Genomic DNA, 25,680 nt, shown 5'->3' with positions numbered 1-25,680 from the left:
TTGGTAACAGCGCCCCCTGAGATGACATAGCCGCATGTCACCACAGGGGACACTTATTAAGCGACGCCTGGGAGGAACAAAATAGAAGCCTTGTGTTGCTGGCTGAAGGAAGGCGAGTAGTTTCTGCCCTCTCTCAGCTGCCACTGCATTGGAGGCACCTACACCTATACTGGGGCAACTATACTAGCTACCTAGTTATACTGGAGGCACCTGCCTGGCAAATCTATCTTGGGGGTAACTATACTAGCTAACTTTACTGGGGGCAACTATACTAGCTACCTATACCGGGGGCAACTATACTGGCTACCTATACTTGAGGCACCTATACTGGGGGCAACTATACTGGTTACCTATATTGGAGGCACCAATAGCTGGCCAGATCCCGAAGTTTTCGGTTCTGGCAGTAACATACTTTAAAGTGTACCTGAGCCGGGTACAAAAATCAGATACTTACCTTAAAGCTAATGGGAACCCGTAAAAAAAAAAAAAAACCCTCACAAAAAGATACTCACCTAAGGAGAGGGAGGCTCTGGGTCCCATAGAGCATTCCCTCTCCTCTCCCGGTTCCCGCTGCTGTCCTGGCTACCCCGTAGCGGTATTCTACCGTTTTGTCAAATACTGCTGTCTCCCGGCCGAAGGGAGGCTTCGGAAATGCTTCGGGAGCCCGAGTGCTCCCGAAGACGGGCCGCTCTACACTGCGCATTGCCCTCTATGACGCACTCGCGTGTGCGCCGCCTGTCTTCGGGAGGACTCGGCTCCCAAAGATTTCCGAAGTCCCCTCGGCAGGGGATGTGAACAGAGGAGCACTGGGAGAGGAGAGGGATGGCTCATTAGGACCGAGCCTTCCCTCTCCTTAGGTGAGTATCTGAATAATTTTTTTTTTTTTTTTTTTAAATACGGGGTTACATTAGCTTTAAGAGAGGGAAGCCTCAAGATCTTATTGAGGCTTCCCTCGTCACTCCGTTGTCCCGTCGCTGAGCGCGGGCCCCCGAAGGTTTAGCGACAAGGCAATAATTGTGTAATACCGTAATATTTGAGCCGGTTATCATACCGTCATTTCATACCGTTGCATCCCTATTGCTTACACTAGAAAACCACAAGAAAATGGGTCGCTCATAAAGACAAATACATTTTTATTACATTGAAGAAGAGGACGTGACAGCGTGTATTCCCCTATATCCTCTGCATGCTAGGAAAGCATTCTCCCCTGAATATGAGGCCACCACTCAAGCCACCACATAACCCATACTAAGCAAAGATGGCATCTTAAATGTCATGGTATGCAATCCTGCACTGATTCCTTCTGACACCAGATTACAGGAAGTTCCTTGAAAGCCACATGGTCTATGCAAAATACAGTTCAAACATATGCGGTTCTCCAGAAACCAGAGCTCACCCATCCTGGGAAACTTTCTGTAGTTCTTAAGGTGGCCACACACCATAAAATTTTAAAATATCTGTTCAATTGAAGAATTGCAACCAATCTTTCTGACTGATTGTAACATTTAAAAAATATGACCAGTGTAGCACACACCTATATTCAATTTTTCCCCAATTATGATAAAAATGATTGGAAACTGACAAAATTGCTAGGGTGTGTATATTAATAAATTGACAATCTCTAGAAAGGTTGAAGAAAAATATCTGGCATTCCGGATCGATAAAAACGAGAAATCCGATCAGATTTTTCAGTCAAATGAAAAAAAAAAAAAAAAAAAAGCTTTTCGATTTTTTTCGGGAGACCCGATCGTTTGTATCGAATTGCCGTAAAGTCGGATCATTTTATTGTATTGTGTGTAGCCACCTTTAACGGTAGAAGTGTGATTGTGTACACTAACCTACACTTTAAGAACACTCAGCAATGAAGCAGATTAACCAGTTGTTTAATGCTGGGAATACACGATGAGATTTTTCAACAGATATACTGTCCGATTGATTTTCCATTCAATTCTATGAGAAATCGATCAGAAAAATGATTGAAAATCAGACGGACATGTCGGAAATTATCTATCGAACCATCTATCTGCCAAAAAAATCTGATGGTGTATTCCCAGCATAATGCTCAATAATCTGACAGTTGAGGAAGCACTATACCCTCCTGTAGAATGCATCTTCCAAGGGAGGACATTTGCTTTTCTGTGTCTGCACTTTCACACCCTTCATTAAAGCATAGCTGGTTACCATGGCTGCAGAGCTAGTTTTGTCATTTCTGGCAGTACTAAAATAGCCACTGCTTGATAGAAAATGTCATTTTGATGGCAATTACAAAATTGCTTGCATAGGAGTGAAATGTGTCAAACATTTTTATGCTTTAAAACAAAGACATCAAATACCAGAGACACTAGCTGTTTTTCAGATACCTTTTTAATATGGTTAAGTTTAGCTAATTCTAGGATTATTTTTCGCTCATCAACCTCATCTATTTCTAAGGTTTTTCATTGTCATCAGCCAAAACTTTAGTTAAAATTCAGATGGAGTCAAGTTATTAACATTCACCTTGAAAGGAGAAATGGAAAGGTATAAAACCTGTACGATACAGTTGCATCTTAAAACCTTTTCAGAAGAGCAAACCGAAATGGTCAACCTGTCCTGCTAGGAAAATAAGTCACAAAAATAGAATCATGCATTCAGGTTATTATTATTATTATTATTATTATTACTTTCACACTGCAGGTTGCGCTGCCAAACGTTTGCACCACGTTTAGCTGCGCGACTATACAGTACACTGAAAGTATAAGTCACTGCCACTGTAAACACACGTTACCAAGTTAACACAGCATGCTGTGCATTACTGCATCAGAACCCGCCGCACCACAATCGATGTGAAAGCCTCATAGGAATATCATTGCATTGTGATAATGTCCGTTGCGATGCTATGCAACAGACTTAGGCCCCATTCACACTGGGTATTGCAAAACGCTAGCGCTTTGCAAAGCAATTTACTTGCAATTTTTCCTAGTATGGGAACGTAATTTTGGAGCGATTGCGCTTCATTGAAATGCAATCGCTCCAAAAATCGCAAAAAAAAAAAAAAAAAAAACCATACTATATACTTTACATTGCAGTGGCACTTTTCAAAATTCTATCAATTGAGAGCGCTGCTAAAATCGCTAGTAAAAAGCTCATGTGTAAACAAAGCCCATTTTCACTTAGAAGCACATAACACTTAGCGCTAGCAATTTTACCGTGATTAGCTAATTAAAATCACTGTACACGCTTGTGATTTTTTAACAATCGCGAATAGCGCTCTTTAAGCACTGTTTCGTAATAAAATGCTTCCCTCACCACGTTTTACGAATGCCATTAATCGCCTGTGATCGGCGGCAATCACAGCAGTGAGATCCGTTATTTAGTACTGCACTAGCGCTTTAAAAAGCACTAGCACTTTGATGATTAGCCGTAATCGCCCCAGTGAGAGCAGCCCTTTAGACTGGTTCACACTGCAAGCCCTTATCTAAGCGGCAGGGATTTAAAAAAGCTTGATAATGTAATGCTTTAAAGCCCAATCTGCACGATACGATTCAATTACGATTCTATTAAATCCAACATGTCCGATCGGGATTTGATTTGCTTCAATTCGATTTGCCGTTGTTTTGCAATGACATATCGAATTGAATCCCGATCGGACATGTCGGATTTAATCGGATCGTAAATAGAATCGTAATCGTATCGTGTAGATTGGGCTTAAGGGCTCATTCACACTAGAGACTTTTGAATTTTTTAAGCGCAAGCAATTTGTACAAATCGCCCTAAAAGCGCTTACAACGCTTACTATGCTTTCCAATGAGATAGTTCTCACTGGGGTATTCCGTTTGCTTGCCACTGACAAAATCGCTGCATGTACCATTTCCAGGGCGATTTGCCCTGAGTGGAAGGTATAAGGAAATCGCAAAATGCTTAAAAAAGCATTGTATAGTGATTTCCCCAGCGATTTAATGCATAAATACGCTCAGTGAGGGCGCGAGCGCAACGCAATGTGAACGAGGCCTGTGTGTGTACTCACTTGAGCAATGTAGACAAGACAAGACAAATAACATTTATATTGCGCTTTTCTCCTTGCGGACTCAAAGCGCCAGAGCAGAGCAGCAGCCACTAGGGCGCGCTCTATTAGCAGTAGCAGTGTAAGGGAGACTTGCCAAAGGTCTCCTACTGAATTAGTGCTGAACAGGAAGAGCCGAGATTCAAACCCTGGTCTCCTGTGTCAGAGGCAGAGCCCTTAACCATTACACCATCAGCCAACTGCAATGTAAATAAATTAATAAACAAACAGCATTACATTAGCAAACACTTTTCAAATCAGTGTAAAAGGGTCCTCAGGGCTAGTTCACACAGCGCCGCTAGCTCGCAATCAAGTTCAGCTTCGTTGTGGACAGAATCTCGCAAGTCAGCACATTTTGCTCGTGATTCCCGATCAATAGAGCGAGAATCACAGCGCAATCTCCCCCAAAATGCTCCATGCAGCACATTTGCGATTAATCGAAATCTCAACCGCTGCAGTGTGAACGTTTCCATAGGGATACATTAGTAGCTGCACTTTGCTGATCACCAGTGATCAGCAAAGCGCTGAAGAATCGCCCCAGTGTGAATCAGCCCTTAATGCTGGAAATACACGGTTTCTGATACTCGATTCTCCTCTCAATCGTTTTTGCCGATTGATTCTGCAGTCGATTCTCTTATCCTTTGCTCTTTTCCTTATCTTTTTCCATCCACTTCTATCAGAAATTGAGCAGCAAAAGGATCGAAAGGGAGATCGGACATGTCGGAAGTTATTTAACGAACCATCTAGACACCTCAAAAACGAACTGTATTCCCAGCATAAGGTGCCCATGCATCAGACAATGTATGGGCAGATCAAGCAAGAGACAAATCTCTCTCTGATCGGAGAGATATCTGTTGCCTGCCCATACACCAGCAGACAAATTCCCAAGAGATTATAGCATGAAATCTCACAGGAAACAGCCTTGTGAACCCTCCAATGCGCATTTGAAACACTACCAGTCCACTGTCTCCTGCTACGGTTTCAAATCCTCTTCCGCAATGCCATTGGACTTCCAACTTACAGCGCGTGGAATCACGCGCGCCGCAGGCTTTACGGAAGCCCGGTGTTGATGCAGATGATGAATGGGGACCACGCTGGGAGACATCGTGCAGGTTAAGTATTAAATACACAGATGGGGAGCACATTCACATTAGGGGAAACAGCACCAGGGCTTCCGTCGTGTTTGACGCTCATACCAATATCACACACCATCACCGCCGCGCGCCCGATGGACCACGTCGACCCTACATCTTGCAGCACATCAGATTGATACATCTGACCAATTTCGGTTCAAAATTGGTTGAGTCCTCCATCTGGCATGCTTATTCCAGCACAGGTTTGCATCCAATCCGTTGCTTGATCAGCTTTACTGTCCTAGCTTTGATCACTATATTGACTGATCAGTTCAACTGAGCCTTCAGGTTGTTTACAGATCAGACTTTGTGTGGGAGCCGCAGCACCTTATGAAAATCAGCTGACTAATTGCTGCCATTATAGAAGCTTCTGAATAAACACGTTTTCTTGTAGATGAAAGCATGGTGGTATTCATTACAAATCAGTATCACAATATCAATGTTTTTTATGGACAGGAATGTCCATAAATTTTGACGATTTCCTATCTAACAGCCAAAGAAAGAATAAAAGCAAGCTATGAAAATGTATTCCAATCATGGCTGTTTGCCTAGTTAACCTTTTCACTCCCACGTTACTAATACATCACATCATGTGATCTTCTAAGGCATTACATCATACTATACAACTGTAACATGGCAGATCAATCTTTACAGAAGGCCTACCCAGATGAGGCTGGGCTGAATAGCGGAACCACACAGTGACATCTGAAGCTCTACCAGCAGCAGCTGACGAACAAGCAGCACACCCATCCACTGATGACAGAACCCTACGAGAACACCCCCCTGCACCAGCACAAACGCTCGCCACTACAATGAATGAACTGAACAGGCTGTCATCATGCCGAGTCCCCCGACCCCTCCCTCCCCAGGGAGAAGGCTCACCAGATTTGTAGAAAGCAGTGATGTCTGCTGAATCCTTGCTCGTCTCCTCCACTCCGTCCCGGCTGCCCTCACTGCTGCCCGCGGCTATGGCATTGCTGCTGACGCTCGTCACTGTGGCACATGGGCTCATACTACTGGAATTGTTCATGTTTCCGAAACTTGTGTGGCGACGCGAAGATAGCCCGAAATGTGGTAACCCCCCCTCAGCCCCGCACTGTCCAGCCTTTGTCCTCCCCGTCACCAGCCGCCGCGCACTCAGCGTACATCCCTCATGTTCACCGATAGAGCCGCGTCCTTTCCCTGCGAATCCGATACATCCAGGAAAATGGAGTCCAGTGACAGGGAAAGCCCAGCGCACACACTACTCTCCTGGCAGCGGCTGATGCCCGGGGAACGGAGAACGATGCATGTCTTATTCCGCTGCCTAGACGCTTCTACCGCCACCAGGCATGCGCAGTGCCGAGCGAGAGCAGCAAAAAGCAAATCACTGCTCCGGTAACACCACCACACTCGATTCCAGGCGGCGGCTGCGGCGAATAAAGAAGGCGGAGCCTAGGTGCTGAGCGCAATGCTGCTGTGCAAATCAACACGACAGTCTCGCGAGAGGAGCCGAGCACAAGCCTTCTCCACTCGCGTTATGTTATATTGTGATTTTTTTTGTGTGTGTGTGATGTACTGTATGTACTGTACGTATGAAAAACGCATTGTCGCTTACTATTACGAGCTATTACGTTTTCACGTTGTGGTTAGTGGCTGTGTTTTTTATCAAGAGATTAATTACAATTCCAAAGATATTGAAATGTCCCAATTTTTTTTTTCATTTCCCACAATTCTATCCTCGACTGATTAAATGGCTTCTAAAGAAAAATCCTCGCATATGCATTACTATGAAAAGTCGATGTGCCCATTTTGTTTTTTACTTGTGAAATTGGAGCTGCTTCTGTATCATCCCAATGTATGGTGTAAGATAGCACCATACCAGGGTAATGGTACCTTTTTGGTGTGATAGAGCCTTCTCCAAGCAAAAATGCTTTTTTTGTGAAGTATATAATGTAAGATAAATCTTTCATGAACTACCTCCAGGAGCAATTTTACACCTCAAGAGCCTGTACTGTTGACATCAAAGCTAATAATTCTTATTACAGCAAAGCTTCCATTATCTGGCACCAGCCAGGATTGGCTGATGCCAGATAAGTGTAAATAACTTCTGGTTGCTTGAGAGTCAAATAGGCCTAGCTTAAAAAAAAACTGTAATATACCCAACACTGTATACCATAAACTCTGTATTAAATTAGAGTAAACAGGGCTGCGCTGCCTAATTGGGCAATACTATTACAATGTACCAGTGCTCAATGCCCATATACAAGCTTCACATAGAAAGTCTCTTGGGTTGAAAATATACTCCGAATGTTACTAGGGCATCCAGTCCCGATATCAATCAGACCTTACTGCAGACAATTTCACAAATAGTTGTTGTGGGATTGCTGTTTCAGAGTTCCAGATTTATACATATGTCATAGGGCGGAGCTACGGCCGGCGCGTCTGACGTCACTGCACTAGGAAGGTTTGGGTAACAGCTGACTGTGGAGGGCGCGTGGGAGAGAGGACCTAGGCGGACGGAGAGCAGGAGAGATACGGAACGCCGTTACTCCATGCCTGGAGGCCAGGACAGACAGACCCCACTGCAACCACATATGATGCGCCTGATAACAAGCAGATATACGTGAGTGCGCAATTAGTGCGTGGGCCATCATTCATTTTAAACAGTGTACACTATGATCTGTTTTATGATTTTATGAGTCTGAATGAATTGATGCGGAAATAAAAAAGAGATTGAAGATTTAAAGTGCCCGGAGCCTGTCTGTGAAATATGCGCTAGATCCACCTGGCTTTGAGGTGGCTACGATTTGGTGAGCGCAATCTGGAATGGGAGTGGATACACGAGTCTAACACGAGCACATTGTTCACAAGGGTGTTTGAGTGTACTGACTATATTATTTGTTATACGGAGTTACGCTATGTGCCATCTGTCTATTTGATTTGTAGGAAAGTGGAGAGCGAAGTTCAACTACTTGACATAAACTCTGTATTAATGTTGAAATACAGTAATAAAAACAAATTAAGGGCAGACTTAACCACTTAAAGAGAACCCGAGGCGGGTATTTGAAATCTTAAGAGACCACAGATGCATGTCCTGTGCATAATGACATGCCTCTGGGTCTCGCTATTGCTGCCTCTAGCCCCTCCCCCCAGGTCTCCTGTGCCCCCTGTAAAAAGCGCCCTGCTAGCGACAATCTCCTTGTTCCTAGCAGTCTATTTGCCTTCTGTATGTCATTCAATCAGCGCTCCCCTCCGCCCAGGCCGGATTTGTACTTTCCAGTGCCCTAGGCCTGCTGTCACCAAGCGCCCCCTCCCCCCCCCCCCCCCAACCAAAAAAAAAATTGTTCAACACTCTGACTAGCGATCATTGGTTTGAATGGGCTCATCACAGTTGTGCTGCTCTGTCCCCCATTCAACAAAAAATAATTCCTGTAATTTGCGCTCCTGCCCGAATTTGCACGGCAGCCGATAGTGTTCTGGGCATGCATACTTGAGAAATGACGCTGATGTATGACGAGTACTTGTCAAGAATGCATAACACTGTACCGGCCATGGGCAGGAGCAAGAAGTTACAGGGAGCGCGAGTGGTCAGAGCATGCGCTACTTCTTTGTCCTCTGTGCGACTGGCTGCAGTCGGAGCCACCAACAGGTGGCAGGGCAGTGCAATGGAGAGAAGCCCATCCAAAACAGAGAACAGGTAAATAGCAAACATCCTATCAAGACCCACTTTGGGTGTTCTGTTGTAATTATAGTGGACCTGAACTCAGAACTTCCTCTCTGCTCTAAAAGATACGCAACAATACGAACGTTTCAATAAAAACATTTTTGTTACAGCTGATACAAATCTTGCAATAAATCTGCAGTGTGTCTACTTCCTGCTTTTATGGAAGCAGACATATTTTTAACATCCTGTGCTTTCAAATGAGCTTAGCTGTTGTGGCAGTCAGGTGACACTCACAGTGTAGAGATCAAATTACAACTTGTGACACAGAGGAGGGTGAATTAGACAGGCTCTCAAAATACATACATGGTACATATCTCTGTTTTCCTTCTGTCCTGTGCAAGAGTTCAGCTCCACTTTGAAGCATCTGAATGACATTTATTTATATTTGCTGAAAAATCTATGCATCTCTTTTGAATGCTGAATGTACATAGGGTGGTGTGCCCTAACATATTGACAGTATACGGGAACAAAGTCTGAAGAAGGCTTATTTAAATTGCCTTTAAAAGTTTTTTTTTTAGGGTAAATGAGGCATGTAGCATCATGTTTTTTTAATGATGTGGGGACTTAAAATCCCTCTCTCTCTCTCTCAGATGGGAAATCCGAGTTTACTCGGATAGTGCTATTCAGATTTTAAAAAATATCCGAATTGCTATTCAAAGTTCGGATAGTGGAAAAAGTTCAGATTATCTGGGTAGTTCAGATACCCAAATATTGGATGAGCACCACTGATCAGGTGTCATTTAAAATGACAGTTTAGCAATGAAAGGGAAGAAAACAGCATTTTTTATCCTGCAGTCTCATAGATGGTAGGAGCTGGAGGACAGAAAATTAGTCAAGAAAGAGTTAACTAAGGAAGAGAAGCGACCACTGCTACTAGGAAAAAAAAAGAAAAACAGTCATAAATTAGGATTAGATAAATTAACAACTGCTGGGGTCAGTGTCAAAGCTGTAAAAGAGGTGAAGAAACTGCAGAGCTCACTGATGTTTGGGAATGCCTGCATTCAAACTCAGCGGAACTTAGTTCTATCTGCTTTGTAATGTAAATCTCTGGTATTTCTCACATCGATCTGTAAGTCTATCTAAGGAATACAAAGGAATGGATTATCAGGTGACTGTTATGATTGATCCTGATTGTTTTAACACATCAGGAAGTGAGAGAGAGATGCAGGGATTGGGGAACTCTGGAATTCAGCTATTAGTGCAGAGCAGTGCGCTGGATGGCTGCGCTGCGGGACCAAAAGAGATGATTTACTTTGACATATGACCTCTTCTCTCTCCAAGTCATGCCGCCCTTCTTATCTTATCTAATTTTATTGCCCTAGGCCGTGGCCTTTCTAGCCTTTCCAGAAATCCGGCCCTGCCTCCGCCGCTGCCCGCCTCCTGTGAGCTTCCTCCAATCACGAGCTGGGAGGTACTTCCTGGGTTGCGGCTTAGCTTCCGATTGGAGGAAGCTCACAGGAGGCGGATGAGCACGCATTGAATGACATATAGACGGCTAGCGACAAGGACACTGTCGCTAGCCAGGCGCTTTTTACAAGGGGGCACATGAGACCCGGAGGGACTAGAGGCGGCAATAGCAAGACCCAGAGGCATGTCATTATGCACAGGACATGCCTCTGTGGTCTTTTAACATTTCAAATACCTCGGGTTCTCTTTAACCAACCCCCCCCCCCCCCACCCCCCCAGTGACCGGGCCATTTTTTACTAATTAGGCCACTGCAGCTTTAAGGCCTCACTGCAGGGCCATACAACCTAGCACACCAGTAATCCCTCCTCCCCCTTTTCTGCTCACCATCAGAATTTTCTGTTGGTGGGCTCTGATCGCTCCCAGGATGTTTGTTTGTTTTTTTGTAAATATTTTTTTTTAATAAATAAACCTATTTTATTATTTCTTTTTCTAACCTTCCCTACCACCGCCAGCCTATGACAGCGATTGTCTGTCATAGGCATCAGCCTATGAGAGCCGATTGCTACTGACTCCCCCAGGGTGACAGTCGTGTCACACGGCTGTCCCCAGTACATCGCTGCCTTCGATCGCAGCGCTGTATAGTGTAAATAGACTGATGACGGAGAGACTGATGACGGAGTGGAGCTCTATCATTCAAGCGGAGATGCGTGCGCATTAAAGAGACACTGAAGTGGAAAAAAAAAATATGGTATAATGAATTGGTTTTGTACTATGAATAATTACTAGAAGATTAGCAGCAAAGAAAATATTCCCATATTTTTATTTTCAGGTATATAGTGTTTTTTCTAACATTGCATCATTCTCTAATATGTGCAGATTACACAACACTCAGCATTCAAAATGATTCTTTCAGAGCAGTCTGTGAACTAATGACCTCTCCTCTGGCAGAGAAAAAGAAAACAGTTGAGATAATAAAAGTCAGATAACAGCCCTCTCCACGACTTTGAAAGTCGTAGAGCTTAATGGATTTTTTTGCATAGAGATAACAACTGGAGTTTCTTAACTCTTCCTGTACTGGAAACAATTAGACTGATGTATCTGATCTTAATGTTTTATTCCTTAGCTGTACTACACATACAAATCATAATATCATAATTTTTTTCCGCTTCAGTGTCTCTTTAAAGCGGTTTGAAAACCCTGACATAATATTCAATAAAAACATGTTTTCCTACTTTTATCATATTTGCATTTGTGCATAAGTATTATTATTATTCATTTAGAAGTTATTGGTTTCTAAAAGTACAGTTTTTTGCTTTGTGAGCTGACTTTGCATTTTATTAATAACTGGTTTTATTTGTTGCTGTTTTGCAGGGAGACAGACATTGGGCTTGATTCACAAAGCGGTGCTAACCTACTTAGCACGTCTAAAGCCTTTAGACGCGCTAACCAGGGTGCTAAGTAGGTTAGCACCAGATTTCTCAATCATATCGTGCGCTAACTTTGCGCGCGTAAAGTTTTACGCGCGCAAAGTTTTACGCGCGCTAAGTCCCATAGGCTTTAATGGGCACTTCGCGCGGTGCGCCCTGCGCTCTGTGCAGTACGCGCGTAAAGTTTTACGCGCATAAAGTTTTATGCGCGAAAAGCATGTTTAGAAGTGCTAAGGGGGTTTTCACAGGCGTGCTAACAGTTAGCACCGCTTTGTGAATCAAGCCCATTGTGTGTGAGACAGACACTGCATACAGACAGGACACAGTCATTGCTGGGCCTTGCAGTTCTACTATTGTCTTCTATCTTCATAAGTTGTGATTAGCTTCCAACTGTATCTGTTATTGATATCTGTGTGGGTTACACACTGCATACAGGCCACAGTCAGTTGCTGAACCTTGTAGTTCTACTATACTCTTCTAACTATTGCAAGCAAGCCAGCACACTGTCTATCATAAGCAGTGCTTAGCTTGCAACTGTATTTGTGATTGATTGTGATTGAAAGTACTACACACACACACACACACACACACACACACACACACACACACACACACACACACACACACACACACACACACACACACACACACACACACACACACACACACACACACACACACACACACACACACACACACACACACACACACACACACACACACACACACACACACACACACACACGCAAGCTCATGGTGACCCAGAACTCATTGGAGTGTGTAAGGGACTACAATGGTCCTAAAAGCCCCCTTACTAAGATGTTAAGAAAAACAAAAATTTGCTTTCCTAAAACAGAAAGAATTTGCGATAATTCAGGTTGGAGTGAGCTCGAGATGTCTCCCAGAATATATATATTCTGGGAGACATCTCCCAGAATATTCATATTGCATATGAATATATGCAAATTAACCATTGTACCCTTAGAAGCTAAACACACCTCCAGAACCGCTGGAATGCAATGATGTGTCAGCTTGTTAAATTGTACAGAGCCATAATAATCCAACATGCATACAGACTGTTTCGGATTGTTTGATCCTCATCAGTGCATGGCATGGATTAATCTGGCTCTATGGAGTAGGGCTTGTAAACCGAGAGGTACAGACTAACCAGCAAGCTCATGGTGACCCAGAACTCATTGGAGTGTGTAAGGGACTACAATGGTCCTAAAAGCCCCCTTACTAAGATGTTAAGAAATACAAGCCCTACTCCATAGAGCCAGATTAATCCATGCCATGCACTGATGAGGATCAAACAATCCGAAACAGTCTGTATGCATGTTGGATTATTATGGCTCTGTACAATTTAACAAGCTGACACATCATTGCATTCCAGCGGTTCTGGAGGTGTGTTTAGCTTCTAAGGGTACAATGGTTAATTTGCATATATTCAGCAGTGGTGCTCTGGGAGACATCTCGAGCTCACTCCAACCTGAATTATCGCAAATTCTTTCTGTTTTAGGAAAGCAAATTTTTGTTTTTCTTTTACACACACACACACACACACACACACACACACACACACACACACACACACACACACACACACACACACACACACACACACACACACACACACACACACACACACACACACACACACACAGTGTATTTGACACTGATTGTGTGCCTCTTTGTGATTGCACACACTGTCTACCACTATTGAATATTGTTAGTAGTACTGCATACCCCCAATATAGGAATAATAACAGGCAGTGGCAGACCACCCTGCAGGTATTTTCTAAGTCGTGCTGGTCGTGATTTAGTGCACCCCTCGACCAAAGTACAGTGTTCAGAAGGCACATACCCTCAACCCTAAGAATTCTCAGGACGTGATTGACTGGCTTAAACAGCGCACCACATCTTCTACAGCTTCCGCTCAGAACCTCCATGACACAATTGTCCTCCTCCTGCTCAGCTTCTGGTTTCACACAAAAACTTAAAGAGGATCTGTAACGTCAAAAGATCCCCTGGGGGGTACTCACCTCGGGTGGGGGAAGCCTCCGGATCCTAATGAGGCTTCCCACGCCGTCCCTCAGGGGTCTTGCTGCAGCCCTCCGAGAAAGATGACGTCAATATTTACCTTCCTGGCTCCTGCGCAGGCGCTCTGACGGCTGTCGGCTCCGAACTACACGGAAATACCCGATCGCCGTCGGGTCTGCTCTACAGCGCAGGCGCAAGTTTCCGGCGCCTGCGCAGTAGAGCGGACCCGACTGAGATCGGGTATTTCCGTGTAGTTCGGAGCCGAGAGCAGCCACAGCGCCCCCGCTGGAGCCTGCAAAGGTAAATATTGAACTGACAGTCGGGTCTGTCGCCGGCTGTACGGAGGGCTGCAGCAAGACCCTCGTGGGACAGAGGACGGCGTGGGAAGCCTCATTAGGATCTGGAGGCTTCCCCCACCCAAGGTGAGTACCCCCCAGGGGATCTTTTTGATGTTACATGGTCTCTTTAACACTACTACCACTAGCAACCCAGCTGCTCCACTTGATGTGTCAGAGGAGTTATTCACACATGATGCATTAAGTGATACACTTGGGGTCATCCAGCCAACACGCCCTTCATCGCCTGCTGTTGCCACCACCTAAATGCCGACATTCCAAAGCTCACCAGTGTGGCATTTTTTTTTTGTTTGTGTGCCTCTGATACCAGCAATGCCATCTGCAACCTCTACCAAAAGAAACTGAGTCGTGGGAAGCCCAACACCCAACTAGGGACAACTGCTTTGCAAAGGCACCTGATCACAAAACACAAACAGCAATGGTATGCACACATTAATAAAAGCAGCAAACAACTATAATAAATGTTAGAAATAATTTTTGTTAAATTTGACAAACATGCTTTAAGAAAAACAAAGAAAATAATAGGATGTACAGTGAGCCTGTCTGCTTGCTACTATCATAAAGTTCTATTATTAACTTCTCATCCCATCTAGGCCTTTGGTACACATGACATAATGAAGCTACGCTGGTCTGTTTACTTGAGCATAACGCAATAACTTTTACTTATTTTTTGGGGTAAATGACATTGACTTTTTTTTCAAAAAAACAAATACTTTTTCTTTTTTTTATAAATAACAACAACAATAAATAACTATTTCAAGCAAAATAAGTTTTGGAGGAGATCTAGCGCATGATCCCTGGGCAGAACAATACAAGCAAAAGGGAAGACTATTCTTAGCAAGGTTATTTTGTGGGAGATGCGCAAAAAACGATGCCAGTTATTGTCAACACTTAAAGGGGTTATTTCGCGAAAAAAGTAGGCAGTTAAAAAATGTGACAGATGACAGGTTTTGGGCCAGTCCATCTTTTTAATGCTGGATACACACCATGCGTTTCCGCGTTCGATGCGGCCGTCGATACGCGTCGATTCGATTATTTCCGACATGTCCGAATCGACGCGTATCGACGGCCGCGTGCGACGCGGAAACTCATGGTGTGCATCCAGCATGTGGGGGATTCTCAGGGCTTTCTTTGTTTTCAACAGCATTTCCTGAACAGCAGTTTAGCTGCCAAAATAGCAAGATACCAGCCGGCTTCCCTAATCACTTGCACACTATTATGTCAGTTAGATTTTGCAACTGTTGTTCAGGAAATGCTGTTGAAAACAAAGAAAGCCCTGAGAATCCCCCTTAAAAAGATGGACTGGCCCAAAACCTGTCATCTGTCACATTTTTTAACTGCCTACTTTTTTCGCGAAAGAACCCCTTTAAAGAAAGATGAGCTTATCACACAGCTGAATGGAAGGCTCATGGTGAAGGAACTACCCCGGACAGGAAAGCCAGCTTGTGGTGGGCATATTTGCAGGGTGCTGGCACTCGGATGGTCCCAGGCCAGTTCCAAGTGCATGTGGCACAATTAACAATAACTACAATAACAATATATAAATATAAAACAATATATAATTATAAAACAATATATAAATATAAAACTGTAACGATTGGTGTCAGCACACAGAGAGAATCTGATTATTGATGATCTGCAGAATCATCAATAATACAGATGTATACTTGATTATGGATGATCTGCAGAATCACCAATAATACAAGTATGACTAACCTCTGGACACCTAATGAAGTATAAGAGTTAAGTGAAACTGTAGGCTATCTCCCGTGAGGCGGGAGATACGGGCAGCTCGGCCAGGAACCACCTGAGGGGCAGGTGGCCCTGGGCTGTGCAGGGACTATCTCCTTGAGAGAGGAGATAGAGATAATCTGGCAGCCAGTGATTCCCTGGTAAACTGGAAATCAGACTGTACTGCAGCCAGGGGACTCCAATGGGATAGAGGCCACTGGCTGCACTGCAGGAAGGACTCTCTGCTGAGCAAGAGGTCCTTGCAGCTGACACTTGGAGGAATAGTGTCACGGGTAGTACAGACAGACTGAACACTCGAGGGATGAGTGACAGCCAGAAGGGTCGGGCAGGCCAGGTCGGCAACACCCGAGCAAATGGTGATAACAGATATAAATCACAATCCTAGTCTGGGGTGTGAGGTCCATTGGTCACAACACCCTGGAACTGGTCTAAAGTATAACACAGCAATGACACAGTAATCCTAAACTTGGGTGTGAGGTCCTTGGTCACAACACCCCGGAACTGGTCTAAAGTATAACACCGCAATGACACAGTAATCCTAAGCTTGGGTGTGAGGTCCTTGGTCACAACACCCCGGAACTGGTCTAAAGTATAACACAGTAATGACACAGTAATCCTAAGGTTGGGTGTGAGGTCCTTGGTCACAACACCCTAGAACTGGTCTGAAGTATAACACAGTAATGACACAGTGATCCTAAGCTTGGGTGTGAGGTCCTTGGTCTCAACACCCTGGAACTGGTCTAAAGTATAACACAATATATAACAATAGCGTAATCTGGCTAAGTGTGAATTCCCAGGTACACCTGGTTCTAACACACTGTAGGATCTGACTGAGGTCTGAGTGCTCACACGTATGTATTCGCAACGGCAGACAACCAGCAACTGACAAGCAAGATCTGTATATACTTGCAGTGCTGTGCAGCTCCGCCCGAGCCAATTCAGAGTCCAGCTGGGATCAGCTGATCGGCCTGATCAGCTGATTCCCCTTCTGCTGGTATAAATGTCCTGTCGCCTGGCGCACGCACGCATAGCTCTCCATCTGTGTGCACTAGAAGGTCCAGCCTAGCCAGACGCGTGTCGCTGCAGGGAAACTGCCGGTCTGAACGCGGAGATAGCCGCCCTATCACTAGACCACGCGGCGGCATCTCCGCTGTTCATTACAAAAACAATAATAAATAACAAATCTATCCATAAATAACTTTCAACTAAATTTTTTTCAATAACCTACCATTCCCTGAAACTTATCAAAACTGATACACCTGACCTCAGCCAAAAAGGCAGAGAAGCGTTCCTTTGCTTGCAAGTCTACACTGCGTGGCTCTGCATTGGAGTTGGGTGACACCACCCCCACCACGAATGGCTGCCAGGCCATCAGTTGCCGGCAGCCTGACACCTGCTGACTTTGTTTAGTTTTTTTAAAATAATCATTGAAATTAGAATTATATTTTTTTTTACTTTTTATAAATACGGTTGTTTTTCTTACTAACAAATCTATACATAAATAACTTTCAACAAAATGTGTTTTCAATAACCTACTTTATCCTGAAACTCATAAAAACTAATACTACAACTTGAGAAGGCACAGGTGTTACTTTGTACACAGCACAAGTTCTTTATGGCACCGTACAGGTCACCGCAGCGCTTGTCGGCGCTGACTTTGTTTAGTTTTTTTTGAAAATTATCAGTGCTGTCACACAGGTACAGAGGAAAGTAACTTCAATTTTCGTTTAATCAAAAAAAACAAAAACGTATTTTTCAATTTTCATCATCATGGCCTGCACTCTCGCCAACGTGCGCACGAGCACGGCCATCACTACACAAACATTGCCGCCAAGAGAGGACTGACAGTTTATGCCCTGGGAGTGTCAACTAATGACAACCCTTTGCAGCGGTGTGTTACACAGTGAGTTTGGTCTGTCAGTGTGAAGCAGTACACTACTTACACTACCTGATCCATGTATATACATGCAAGATGTTTTAAAGCACTTTATGCCTCCAATTTAGCAATGCAATGTGATTTCTGCCCTTTAGGGATTGTAACCCTACTCTGCGTCAAATACGTAATTTTCCCATGGATTTGTGGCATGTATCCCACTCCGCCATGCCCCCTCCAGGTATTAAACTCATTGAAACATCTTTTCCATCACTTTTGTGGCCAGAAAAAGTGTTTGTAGTTTTTAAAGTTCGCCTGCCCATTGAAGTCTATTGCAGTTCGTCGGTCCGCGAACCCAAAATTTGAGGTTCAAGCCATCTCTACCAGTCTTCCTACTTTTTCACCAGTGGCACTATGGTCATGTGACTCATTGCCATCATGCAGTGGTGATGAACAAACACGTGGGAGGCCAGAACTGAGGATAGGGGCACAATTCTTAGCGACATCCACTTTTAAAGGGACTCCGAGGAGTAATTAAAAACAAAATTGGAAGTTACCTGGGGCTTTCTCCAGCCCACCGTAGGTCGGGAGGTCCTCCGGCGTCCTCCTGGCTCCTCTCCCGGTGAGTGAGCCAAGAAAATGTCCCCAGCATTCAACCAATACTTGAACTTTTGACACAAAGGGTATCATTCATAAAAGTTTTGTGGGTAGTGAGAATCAGTGTGGGAAAACACAGCTGTCGGTATTTTAGACTTCTGTGTGGTCATTCATGAAAAAGTGTACAGCTGCGATAGCACTGCGGTATTTTCCCGAACTAGGCTGTCGGTAGGCAGGCGGTAGGCTTGCAGAGACACAGGAAGCTGCCAAGTTGATACATTTCTCCGTGTTCCGCTCTTACTGCAGCTGCCTGGGAGGTCTGTCTCCATTAACTTATTATTATTATTATTTATTGTATTTATAAAGCGCCAACATATTACGCAGCGCTGGACATTAATTTAGGTTACAGACAATATTTAGGGGTGACAAACAGCAATATGACAATACAGGAATACAAGAAAACCAGATCACACAGCACAGTATGAGTACAAGGTAATGCTTAGTCAGTCACTGGATGGAGCATGGAGATTAGGCAAGTTAGGTTCACTCAAATGCATAGCATGGGTGCACAGTAATGGAGGTGCATGATCAGGTAGGACACAAATGAGGACGACCCTGCCCAAAGGCTTACAATCTAGAGGGGGAGGTAGGGACATGAGAGGTAGGAGACCAGAGTTCAGCTGTGGGTTTAGAGCAATTGTGAGGTGTGGTAGGCCAGAGTGAAAAGGTGAGTTTTGAGGGCCTTCTTGAAGGTGTTGAAGGAGGGGGCTGCCCTAATGGGTGGAGGTAGGGAGTTCCATAGTGTTGGAGCGGCTCTTGAGAAGTCTTGGAGGCGTGCATGGGACTGGGTGATGCAGGCGACGGTCAGGCGAAGTTCATTGGAGGAGCGGAGTGAGCGGCTTGGTGTGTATCTCTGAGTAAGATCAGAAATGTAGGTTGGACTGGTTTTGTGGACGGATTTGTAGGTCAGACACAATATCTTGAATCTGATTCTGGACTGGATAGGAAGCCAGTGGAGGGATTCACGGAGGGGAGCCGCCCTGGTGGTGCGATGGGAGGAGAGGATAATTCTGGCTGCCGCATTCATGATGGACTGCAGTGGGTCTATTCGGGTCATGGGGAGACCAGACAGAAGGGCATTGCAGTAGTCAAGGTGGGAAATTATGAGGGCATGGATGAGGAGTTTGCTGGTGGCAGAGGTCAGGAAAGGGCGAATCTTACAGATATTACGAAGGTGGAAGTTGCAGGACTTTGTGAGGTTTTGGATGTGGGGAGTGAAGGAGATTGCGGAGTCCAGGGTGACACCCAGACAGCAGGCTTGAGAGGTAGGGCGAATGGTAGTGTGGTTAACAGTGACCTGCACATCTGGGAGGTCCAGGGATGACCGGGGTGGGAAGATCATAAATTCCGTTTTGTCTAGATTTAGTTTCAGGAACCTAGCGGACATCCAGGAGGAGATGGTAGATAGGCAGGAGGAGACCTTGTCCATGGTAGTGGTGGATATGTCAGGGGTGTGGAGGTAGATTTGGGTGTCATCTGCATACAGATGATAGTTAAAACCCATGGAGGAGATAACCTTGCCAATGGAGGATGTGTATAGGGAGAACAGTAGGGGCCAAGGACCGAGCCTTGGGGGACTCCCACTGAGAGGTGGTTGAGGGTGGACGAGGACTCATTGAAGGAGGTCGTGAAGGAGCGGTTGGAGAGGTAGGATGAAAGCCAGGTCAGGGCGAGATCGTGAATGCCCATGGATTGGAGGGACTGGAGGAGTAGGGGATGATCTACTGTATCAAAAGCTGCTGAAAGGTCAAGGAGCAGGAGAATGGAGTATTTACCTTCAGCTTTAGCTAAGGCAAGGTCATTGACCACTTTGGTGAGAGCCGTTTCGGTTGAGTGGGCAGGTCGAAATCCAGATTGCAGTGGGTCTAGTAGTGAGTTGGCATTGAGGTACTGGGTCAGGCGTTTGTGAACCAGACGCTCAAGGAGTTTTAGCTTGGTCTTAGCATGGTTATCGCCACATCCGAGGGAGCAGTATTTTCCGTCCTCATACCGCTTGCGGTAATATTTATGAATTTACATTTTGTTACATTTTTTACAATAATCACCGCACAAGCTGCACGGTAATGTCAGCTTTTCATGCAGAAAGAGCCTTTATGAATGGAGATTTTGCTATCTGTTCGGTAAAGTCAGCTGTTTTCAGCATTTCCGCATGCGGAAATGCTTTATGAATGAAACCCAAAGTCAGATGGATTTACAGTGGGATGCGAAAGTTTGCGTAACGTTGTTAATGATTATCTGATTTTCCTGTATAAATCGTTGGTTGTTACGATAAAAAATGTGAGTTAAATATATCATATAGGAGACACACACAGTGATATTTGAGAAGTGAAATTAAGTTTATTGGATTTACAGAAAGTGCGCAATAATTGTTTAAATAAAATTAGGCAGGTGCATAAATTTGGGCACTGTTGACATTTTATTGATTCCAAAACCTTTATAACTAAGTATTGGAGCTCGAATTGGCTTGGTAAGCTCAGTGACCCCTGACTTACATACACAGTGAATTGTAAGTTTCCCTCCTCTTTTAAATTTCTCTGAAGAGTAGCAACATGGGGGTCTCAAAACAACCCTCAAATGACCTGAAGACAAAGATTGTTCACCATCATGGTTTAGGGGAAGGATACAAAAAGGTGTCTCAGAGATTTCAGTTGTCTGTTTCCACAGTTAGGAACATATTGAGGAAATAGAAGACCACAGGCTCAATTCAAGTCAAGGCTCGAATTGGCAAGTGGCTGAAAAATCTCGGATAAACAGAAGCGACGAATGGTGAGAACAGTCAGCGTCAACCCACAGACCAGCACCAAAGACCTACAACATCATCTTGCTGCAGATGGAGACACTGTGTATCGTTCAACCACTCGGCACACTTTGCACAAGGAGATACTGTATGCAGAGGAAGGCTTTTCTCCACCCACAGCACAAACAGAGCCACTTGAAGTATGCTAAAGCACATTTGGACAAGCCAGCTTCATTTTGGAATAAGGTGCTGTGGACTGCTGAAACAAAAATTTAGTTAGTTATTTGGGCCTAACAAGGGGCGTTATGCATGGAGGCAAAACAACACAGCATTTCAAGAAAAACACCTGCTACCTACAACAAAATATGGTGGTGGTTCCATCATGCTGCGGGGCTGTGTGGCCAGTGCAGGGACTCGGAATCTTGTCAAAGTTGAGGGACGCATGGATTCCACTCAGTATCAGCAGATTCTGGAGACCAATGTCCAGGAATCAGTGACTAAGCTGAAGCTGCGCCGGGGTTGGATGTTTCAACAAGACAACGACCCTAAACACTGCTCAAAATCCACGAAGGCCCTCATGCAGAGGAACAAGTACAACTTTCTGGAATGGCCATCTCAGTCCCCAGACCTGAATATAATTTAAAATCTGTGGTGTGAGTTAAAGAGAGCTGTCCATGCTCGTAAGCCATCAAACCTGAATGAACTAGAGATGTTTTGTAAAGAGGAATGGTCCAAAATACATTCAACCAGAATCCAGACTCTCATTGGAACCTACAGGAAGTGTTAAGAGGCTGTAATTTCTGCAAAGGAGGATCTACTAAATATTGATTTTGTTTCTTTTTTGTGGTGCTCAAATGTATGCACTTGCCTAATTTTGTTTAAACAATTATTGCACACTTTCTGTAAATCCAATAAATCTCATTTCACTTCTCAAATATTACTGTGTGTGTCTCCTATATGATATATTTAACTGACATTTTTTATCGTAACAACCAACGATTTATACAGGAAAATCATGACAATTAACAATGTTGCCCAAACTTTCTCATCCCACTCTATGTTCTCATGCTGTTTATGCCAAATTCCAACCCTACCATTTCAGTGTTGTAGCTGAAATCGAGACTCATCACTAGACCAGTCAATGTTTTTCCAAACTTGTCCAATAAGTCTGTGCAAATTGTAGATTTAGTTTCCAGTTCTTAGTTGACAGGAGTGGCACCCAGCGTGTTCTTCAGCTGTTATAGCTCATCTGCCTCAAGGTCCGAAATGTTAAGTGCTGAGAGCTGGTATTCTGTATACATTGGTTGTAACAAGTGGCAGTGAAGCTCGGATACCCCTGATCACGGTTTCGACCAAATTCGGCCACGGCGGAATCAAAGTCGTGATTAGAATTTGGCCCGGATTTTACCCGTAATTGCATCTAAAATCCAGAAACACGGGCCGTGATTCGTGATTAAAAGCCCGGCAAAACCCGCCAACTTTAGCGGTTAATAGAAAAGTCCCCTTACATGGTTCAAAAAGACCATACAGTTTTTGAGAAAATCAATTTTAAAATTTCAAAGAAAAAACATATTCATTTAAATGTGGTTAGTTAATGAAGCAAAACCCGCTGACTTTAGTGGTTAATAGCAAAGCCCCCTTACATGCCTAGAAACACGAAATTTGCAGGATATGTTAAAAAAAAAAAAAGTGGGAAAAAATATTATTTTCTTATTTTTTTAAACTTTTTTTTTGTTCAGAAGGTGGGAAATAAAACAAAAAATGATGTGGGGTCCCCCCACCAAGCATATTTATCCCCTTGTCTCCCATGCAAGCTGGGATAGCCAGACTGTAGAGCCCCGGCCCGCATGGGGATTCGCACCCTGAGCTATACCAGCCCACATGGTCCATGGTATGGGGGGCTCCGGGGGGAGGGGCGGCCAAGCATTTTTCCTTTGAAATTTTAAGATTGATTTTCTCAAAAACTATAAGGTCTTTTTGAAAAAAAATGTTTTTTCTCTTGTTCCCACTATTCTTCATAACATATCTGGCAAATTGGTGTTTCTATTATGTAAGGAGGCTTTGCTATTAACCGCTAAAGTCGGCTGGTTTTCAGGTGATAATCACGGATATTTTTCCCGTGATCACGGGCCGAATACTTGGAATAACAGCTGAATTCATGATTGACTGCCATGATCGATTCCCAATCACGGATTCGGATTACGATGACGGATAGTGGAAAAATGCTCGTCAATCACGGCTATGCCGTGATCACGGATTATATCCGAGCAGCACTAACGAGTGGTAATGTGAGCTACTGTTGCTTTTCACTTTTCACAAACTAGTCTTCTTTCTCTCCTCAGAAATCAGTAAGGCATCTTTTTCTGCACAGATGCCAATCACTGGATATCTTCTTTTTTTTTTTCAGACCATTCCCTGTAAACCGTCTAGATGTTTGTACATGAAAATCCAAGTAGATCAGCAGTTTTGTCAGGTATAGCAGTATTACCTCACCAGCTGAGAGTGCTGCGGCCGTCGCTTCCGCATCTGACGTCACCCCGGCGGCGGCCGCATCCTCTCAGACATCTTGCACAGCCCCTGGCAGGACAGGTCTCTCCTCTGCACATCAGATTAGGTCAGCACGCTCGCGGGCGGGGCGGCAGAACCTTTATTATCTGAGGAGATGGGTCAGCTGATCTTGCGGTCAGCTGACACCAACCTGCCAATCACACGCTGCTGATTGGTTCAGCCCTCTGGGCGGGCGGTTTGAATTTGCTTTCTGTATTTAAGCTGGGAGATGTCATTTGCTCATTGTCTGTTGTTGCGAATACTTCGTGTTAGCGCTCAGACCTTTGATAGCTGTAATAATAACTTCATTATTGTATTGTTTATCTGTGTATGACTCTTTGCCTGCTCTGACTATTCTTTCTGCCTTGTGATTCTGTACCTCTGCCCATCTGATCTTGTTGCCGACTTTTGCTTGTACTTCACTCTAATTCTGCTTCTCGATTCTGTACCTTATCTGCCCGTCTGTTGCCTACCTGATCTGTCTGACTATTCTCTCTCACCAGTGGGCCCTCGCCGCTGGTGAGATTACCGCTGTGGTTCTATCTGTAACCTCCATCGCCACTGATGAGGTTACCGCTGAGAATCTATCAGAAACTTACTGTTTGCACCAATCACTACACTTTGTGCAATAAAGCTAGTGACTTTTGTCACGTCTTACACGCCATTTGCTTACTATATCTGTATTGTTGGTGATTCTGCAGATCACCATATAATCAGATATAGTATCTGTATTATTGGTGATATTGCAGATCACCACATAATCAGAAATCTGTTATCCTGCTGACACTAATTGTTACATAACAACAGAACTAAAAGATTATGGAGGCTCTAAATCTGCAGATTCAGTGTTTAAACACAGCCATAGATCAGCTGAATCATTCAGTTGGTCTACAGCAGGATAGATTGGACCTTTTGACTGAGGCTATGCATAATCTACAGATATTTACATCTGCACTGCCTCTCACTCCTGTTATAGAGCCTAAGATGGTGTTACCTGAGAGGTTTTCAGGGTCTAGATCAGATTTCAGAAACTTTAGAAACAGATGTCTGTCTTATTTTGAAATGAGACCAATTTCTTCAGGGACAGAGTTACAGAGAGTGACACTCATAAAGACACTTTTGCATGGCGACTCTCAAACATGGGCATATAGTCTACCTGAGGGGCAGGTGGCTCTATCCTCTGTTCAGAAGTTCTTTAACCACCCTGGCGTTCTGATTAAATCGCCAGGGTGGCTGCGGGAGGGTTTTTTTTAAATAAAAAAAAAACTATTTCATGCAGCCAACTGAAAGTTGGCTGCATGAAAGCCCACTAGAGGGCGCTCCGGAGGCGATCTTCCGATCGCCTCCGGCGCCCAGAATAAACAAGGAAGGCCGCAATGAGCGGCCTTCCTTGTTTTGCTTATATCGTCGCCATAGCGACGAGCGGAGTGACGTCATCGACGTCAGCCGACGTCCTGACGTCAGCCGCCTCCGATCCAGCCCTTAGCGCTGGCCGGAACTTTTTGTTCCGGCTGCGCAGGGCTCAGGCGGCTAGGGGGGCCCTCTTTCGCCGCTGCTCGCGGCGAATCGCCGCAGAGCGGCGGCGATCAGGCAGCACACGCGGCTGGCAAAGTGCCGGCTGCGTGTGCTGCTTTTTATTTCATTAAAATCGGCCCAGCAGGGCCTGAGCGGCAGCCGCTGGCGGTGTTGGACGAGCTGAGCTCGTCCAGACCGCTCAGCTGGTTAAAGCCATGGCGGTGATCTACGATGATCCCGATATTGCCGCCACGGCTAAAAGAAAATTGAAGGATCTCCGTCAGGGGTGTAGCATGGCTGAAGATTATGCCTCCGAATTCAGGAAGTGGGCAGTATCCTCTAGATGGGAGCATTTTGCCTTACTAGACCGATACCTGTCAGGGCTATCAGAGGCTGTTTCGGATGTAATGATTAGCCATCCAGAGCCTAAAACTCTTGATGAGGCCATTTCTCTATCTGTTAAGATTGATAGACGATTAAGGTATCATAA

The 25,680-nt window shown here is 44.5% G+C and overlaps 1 protein-coding gene across 9 annotated transcripts in view; it reads right to left on the bottom strand.

Annotated features, from left to right (window-relative positions):
- TRIO (trio Rho guanine nucleotide exchange factor) overlaps positions 1–6,626 on the bottom strand; it is a 322,942-nt gene extending 316,316 nt beyond the window's left edge. For 4 of the 9 annotated variants that reach the window (XM_068236605.1, XM_068236606.1, XM_068236608.1 and 1 more), the window contains exon 1: positions 6,055–6,626. In XM_068236605.1, coding sequence (XP_068092706.1) covers positions 6,055–6,202 — 148 coding nt within the window. In that variant the 5' untranslated portion in view covers positions 6,203–6,626. The remainder of the gene's footprint in view (positions 1–6,054) is intronic. The other 5 variants (XM_068236602.1, XM_068236601.1, XM_068236604.1 and 2 more) reach the window with 2 other exon arrangements.
- Positions 6,627–25,680: the final 19,054 nt, after the last annotated feature.

This window comes from Hyperolius riggenbachi, chromosome 5 (assembly GCF_040937935.1).
Source record: "Hyperolius riggenbachi isolate aHypRig1 chromosome 5, aHypRig1.pri, whole genome shotgun sequence".
In the NCBI taxonomy this organism is placed as follows: domain Eukaryota; kingdom Metazoa; phylum Chordata; class Amphibia; order Anura; family Hyperoliidae; genus Hyperolius; species Hyperolius riggenbachi.
Note: the sequence above shows the minus strand (reverse complement) of the source record. Positions and strands in the feature narration are given on the sequence as shown.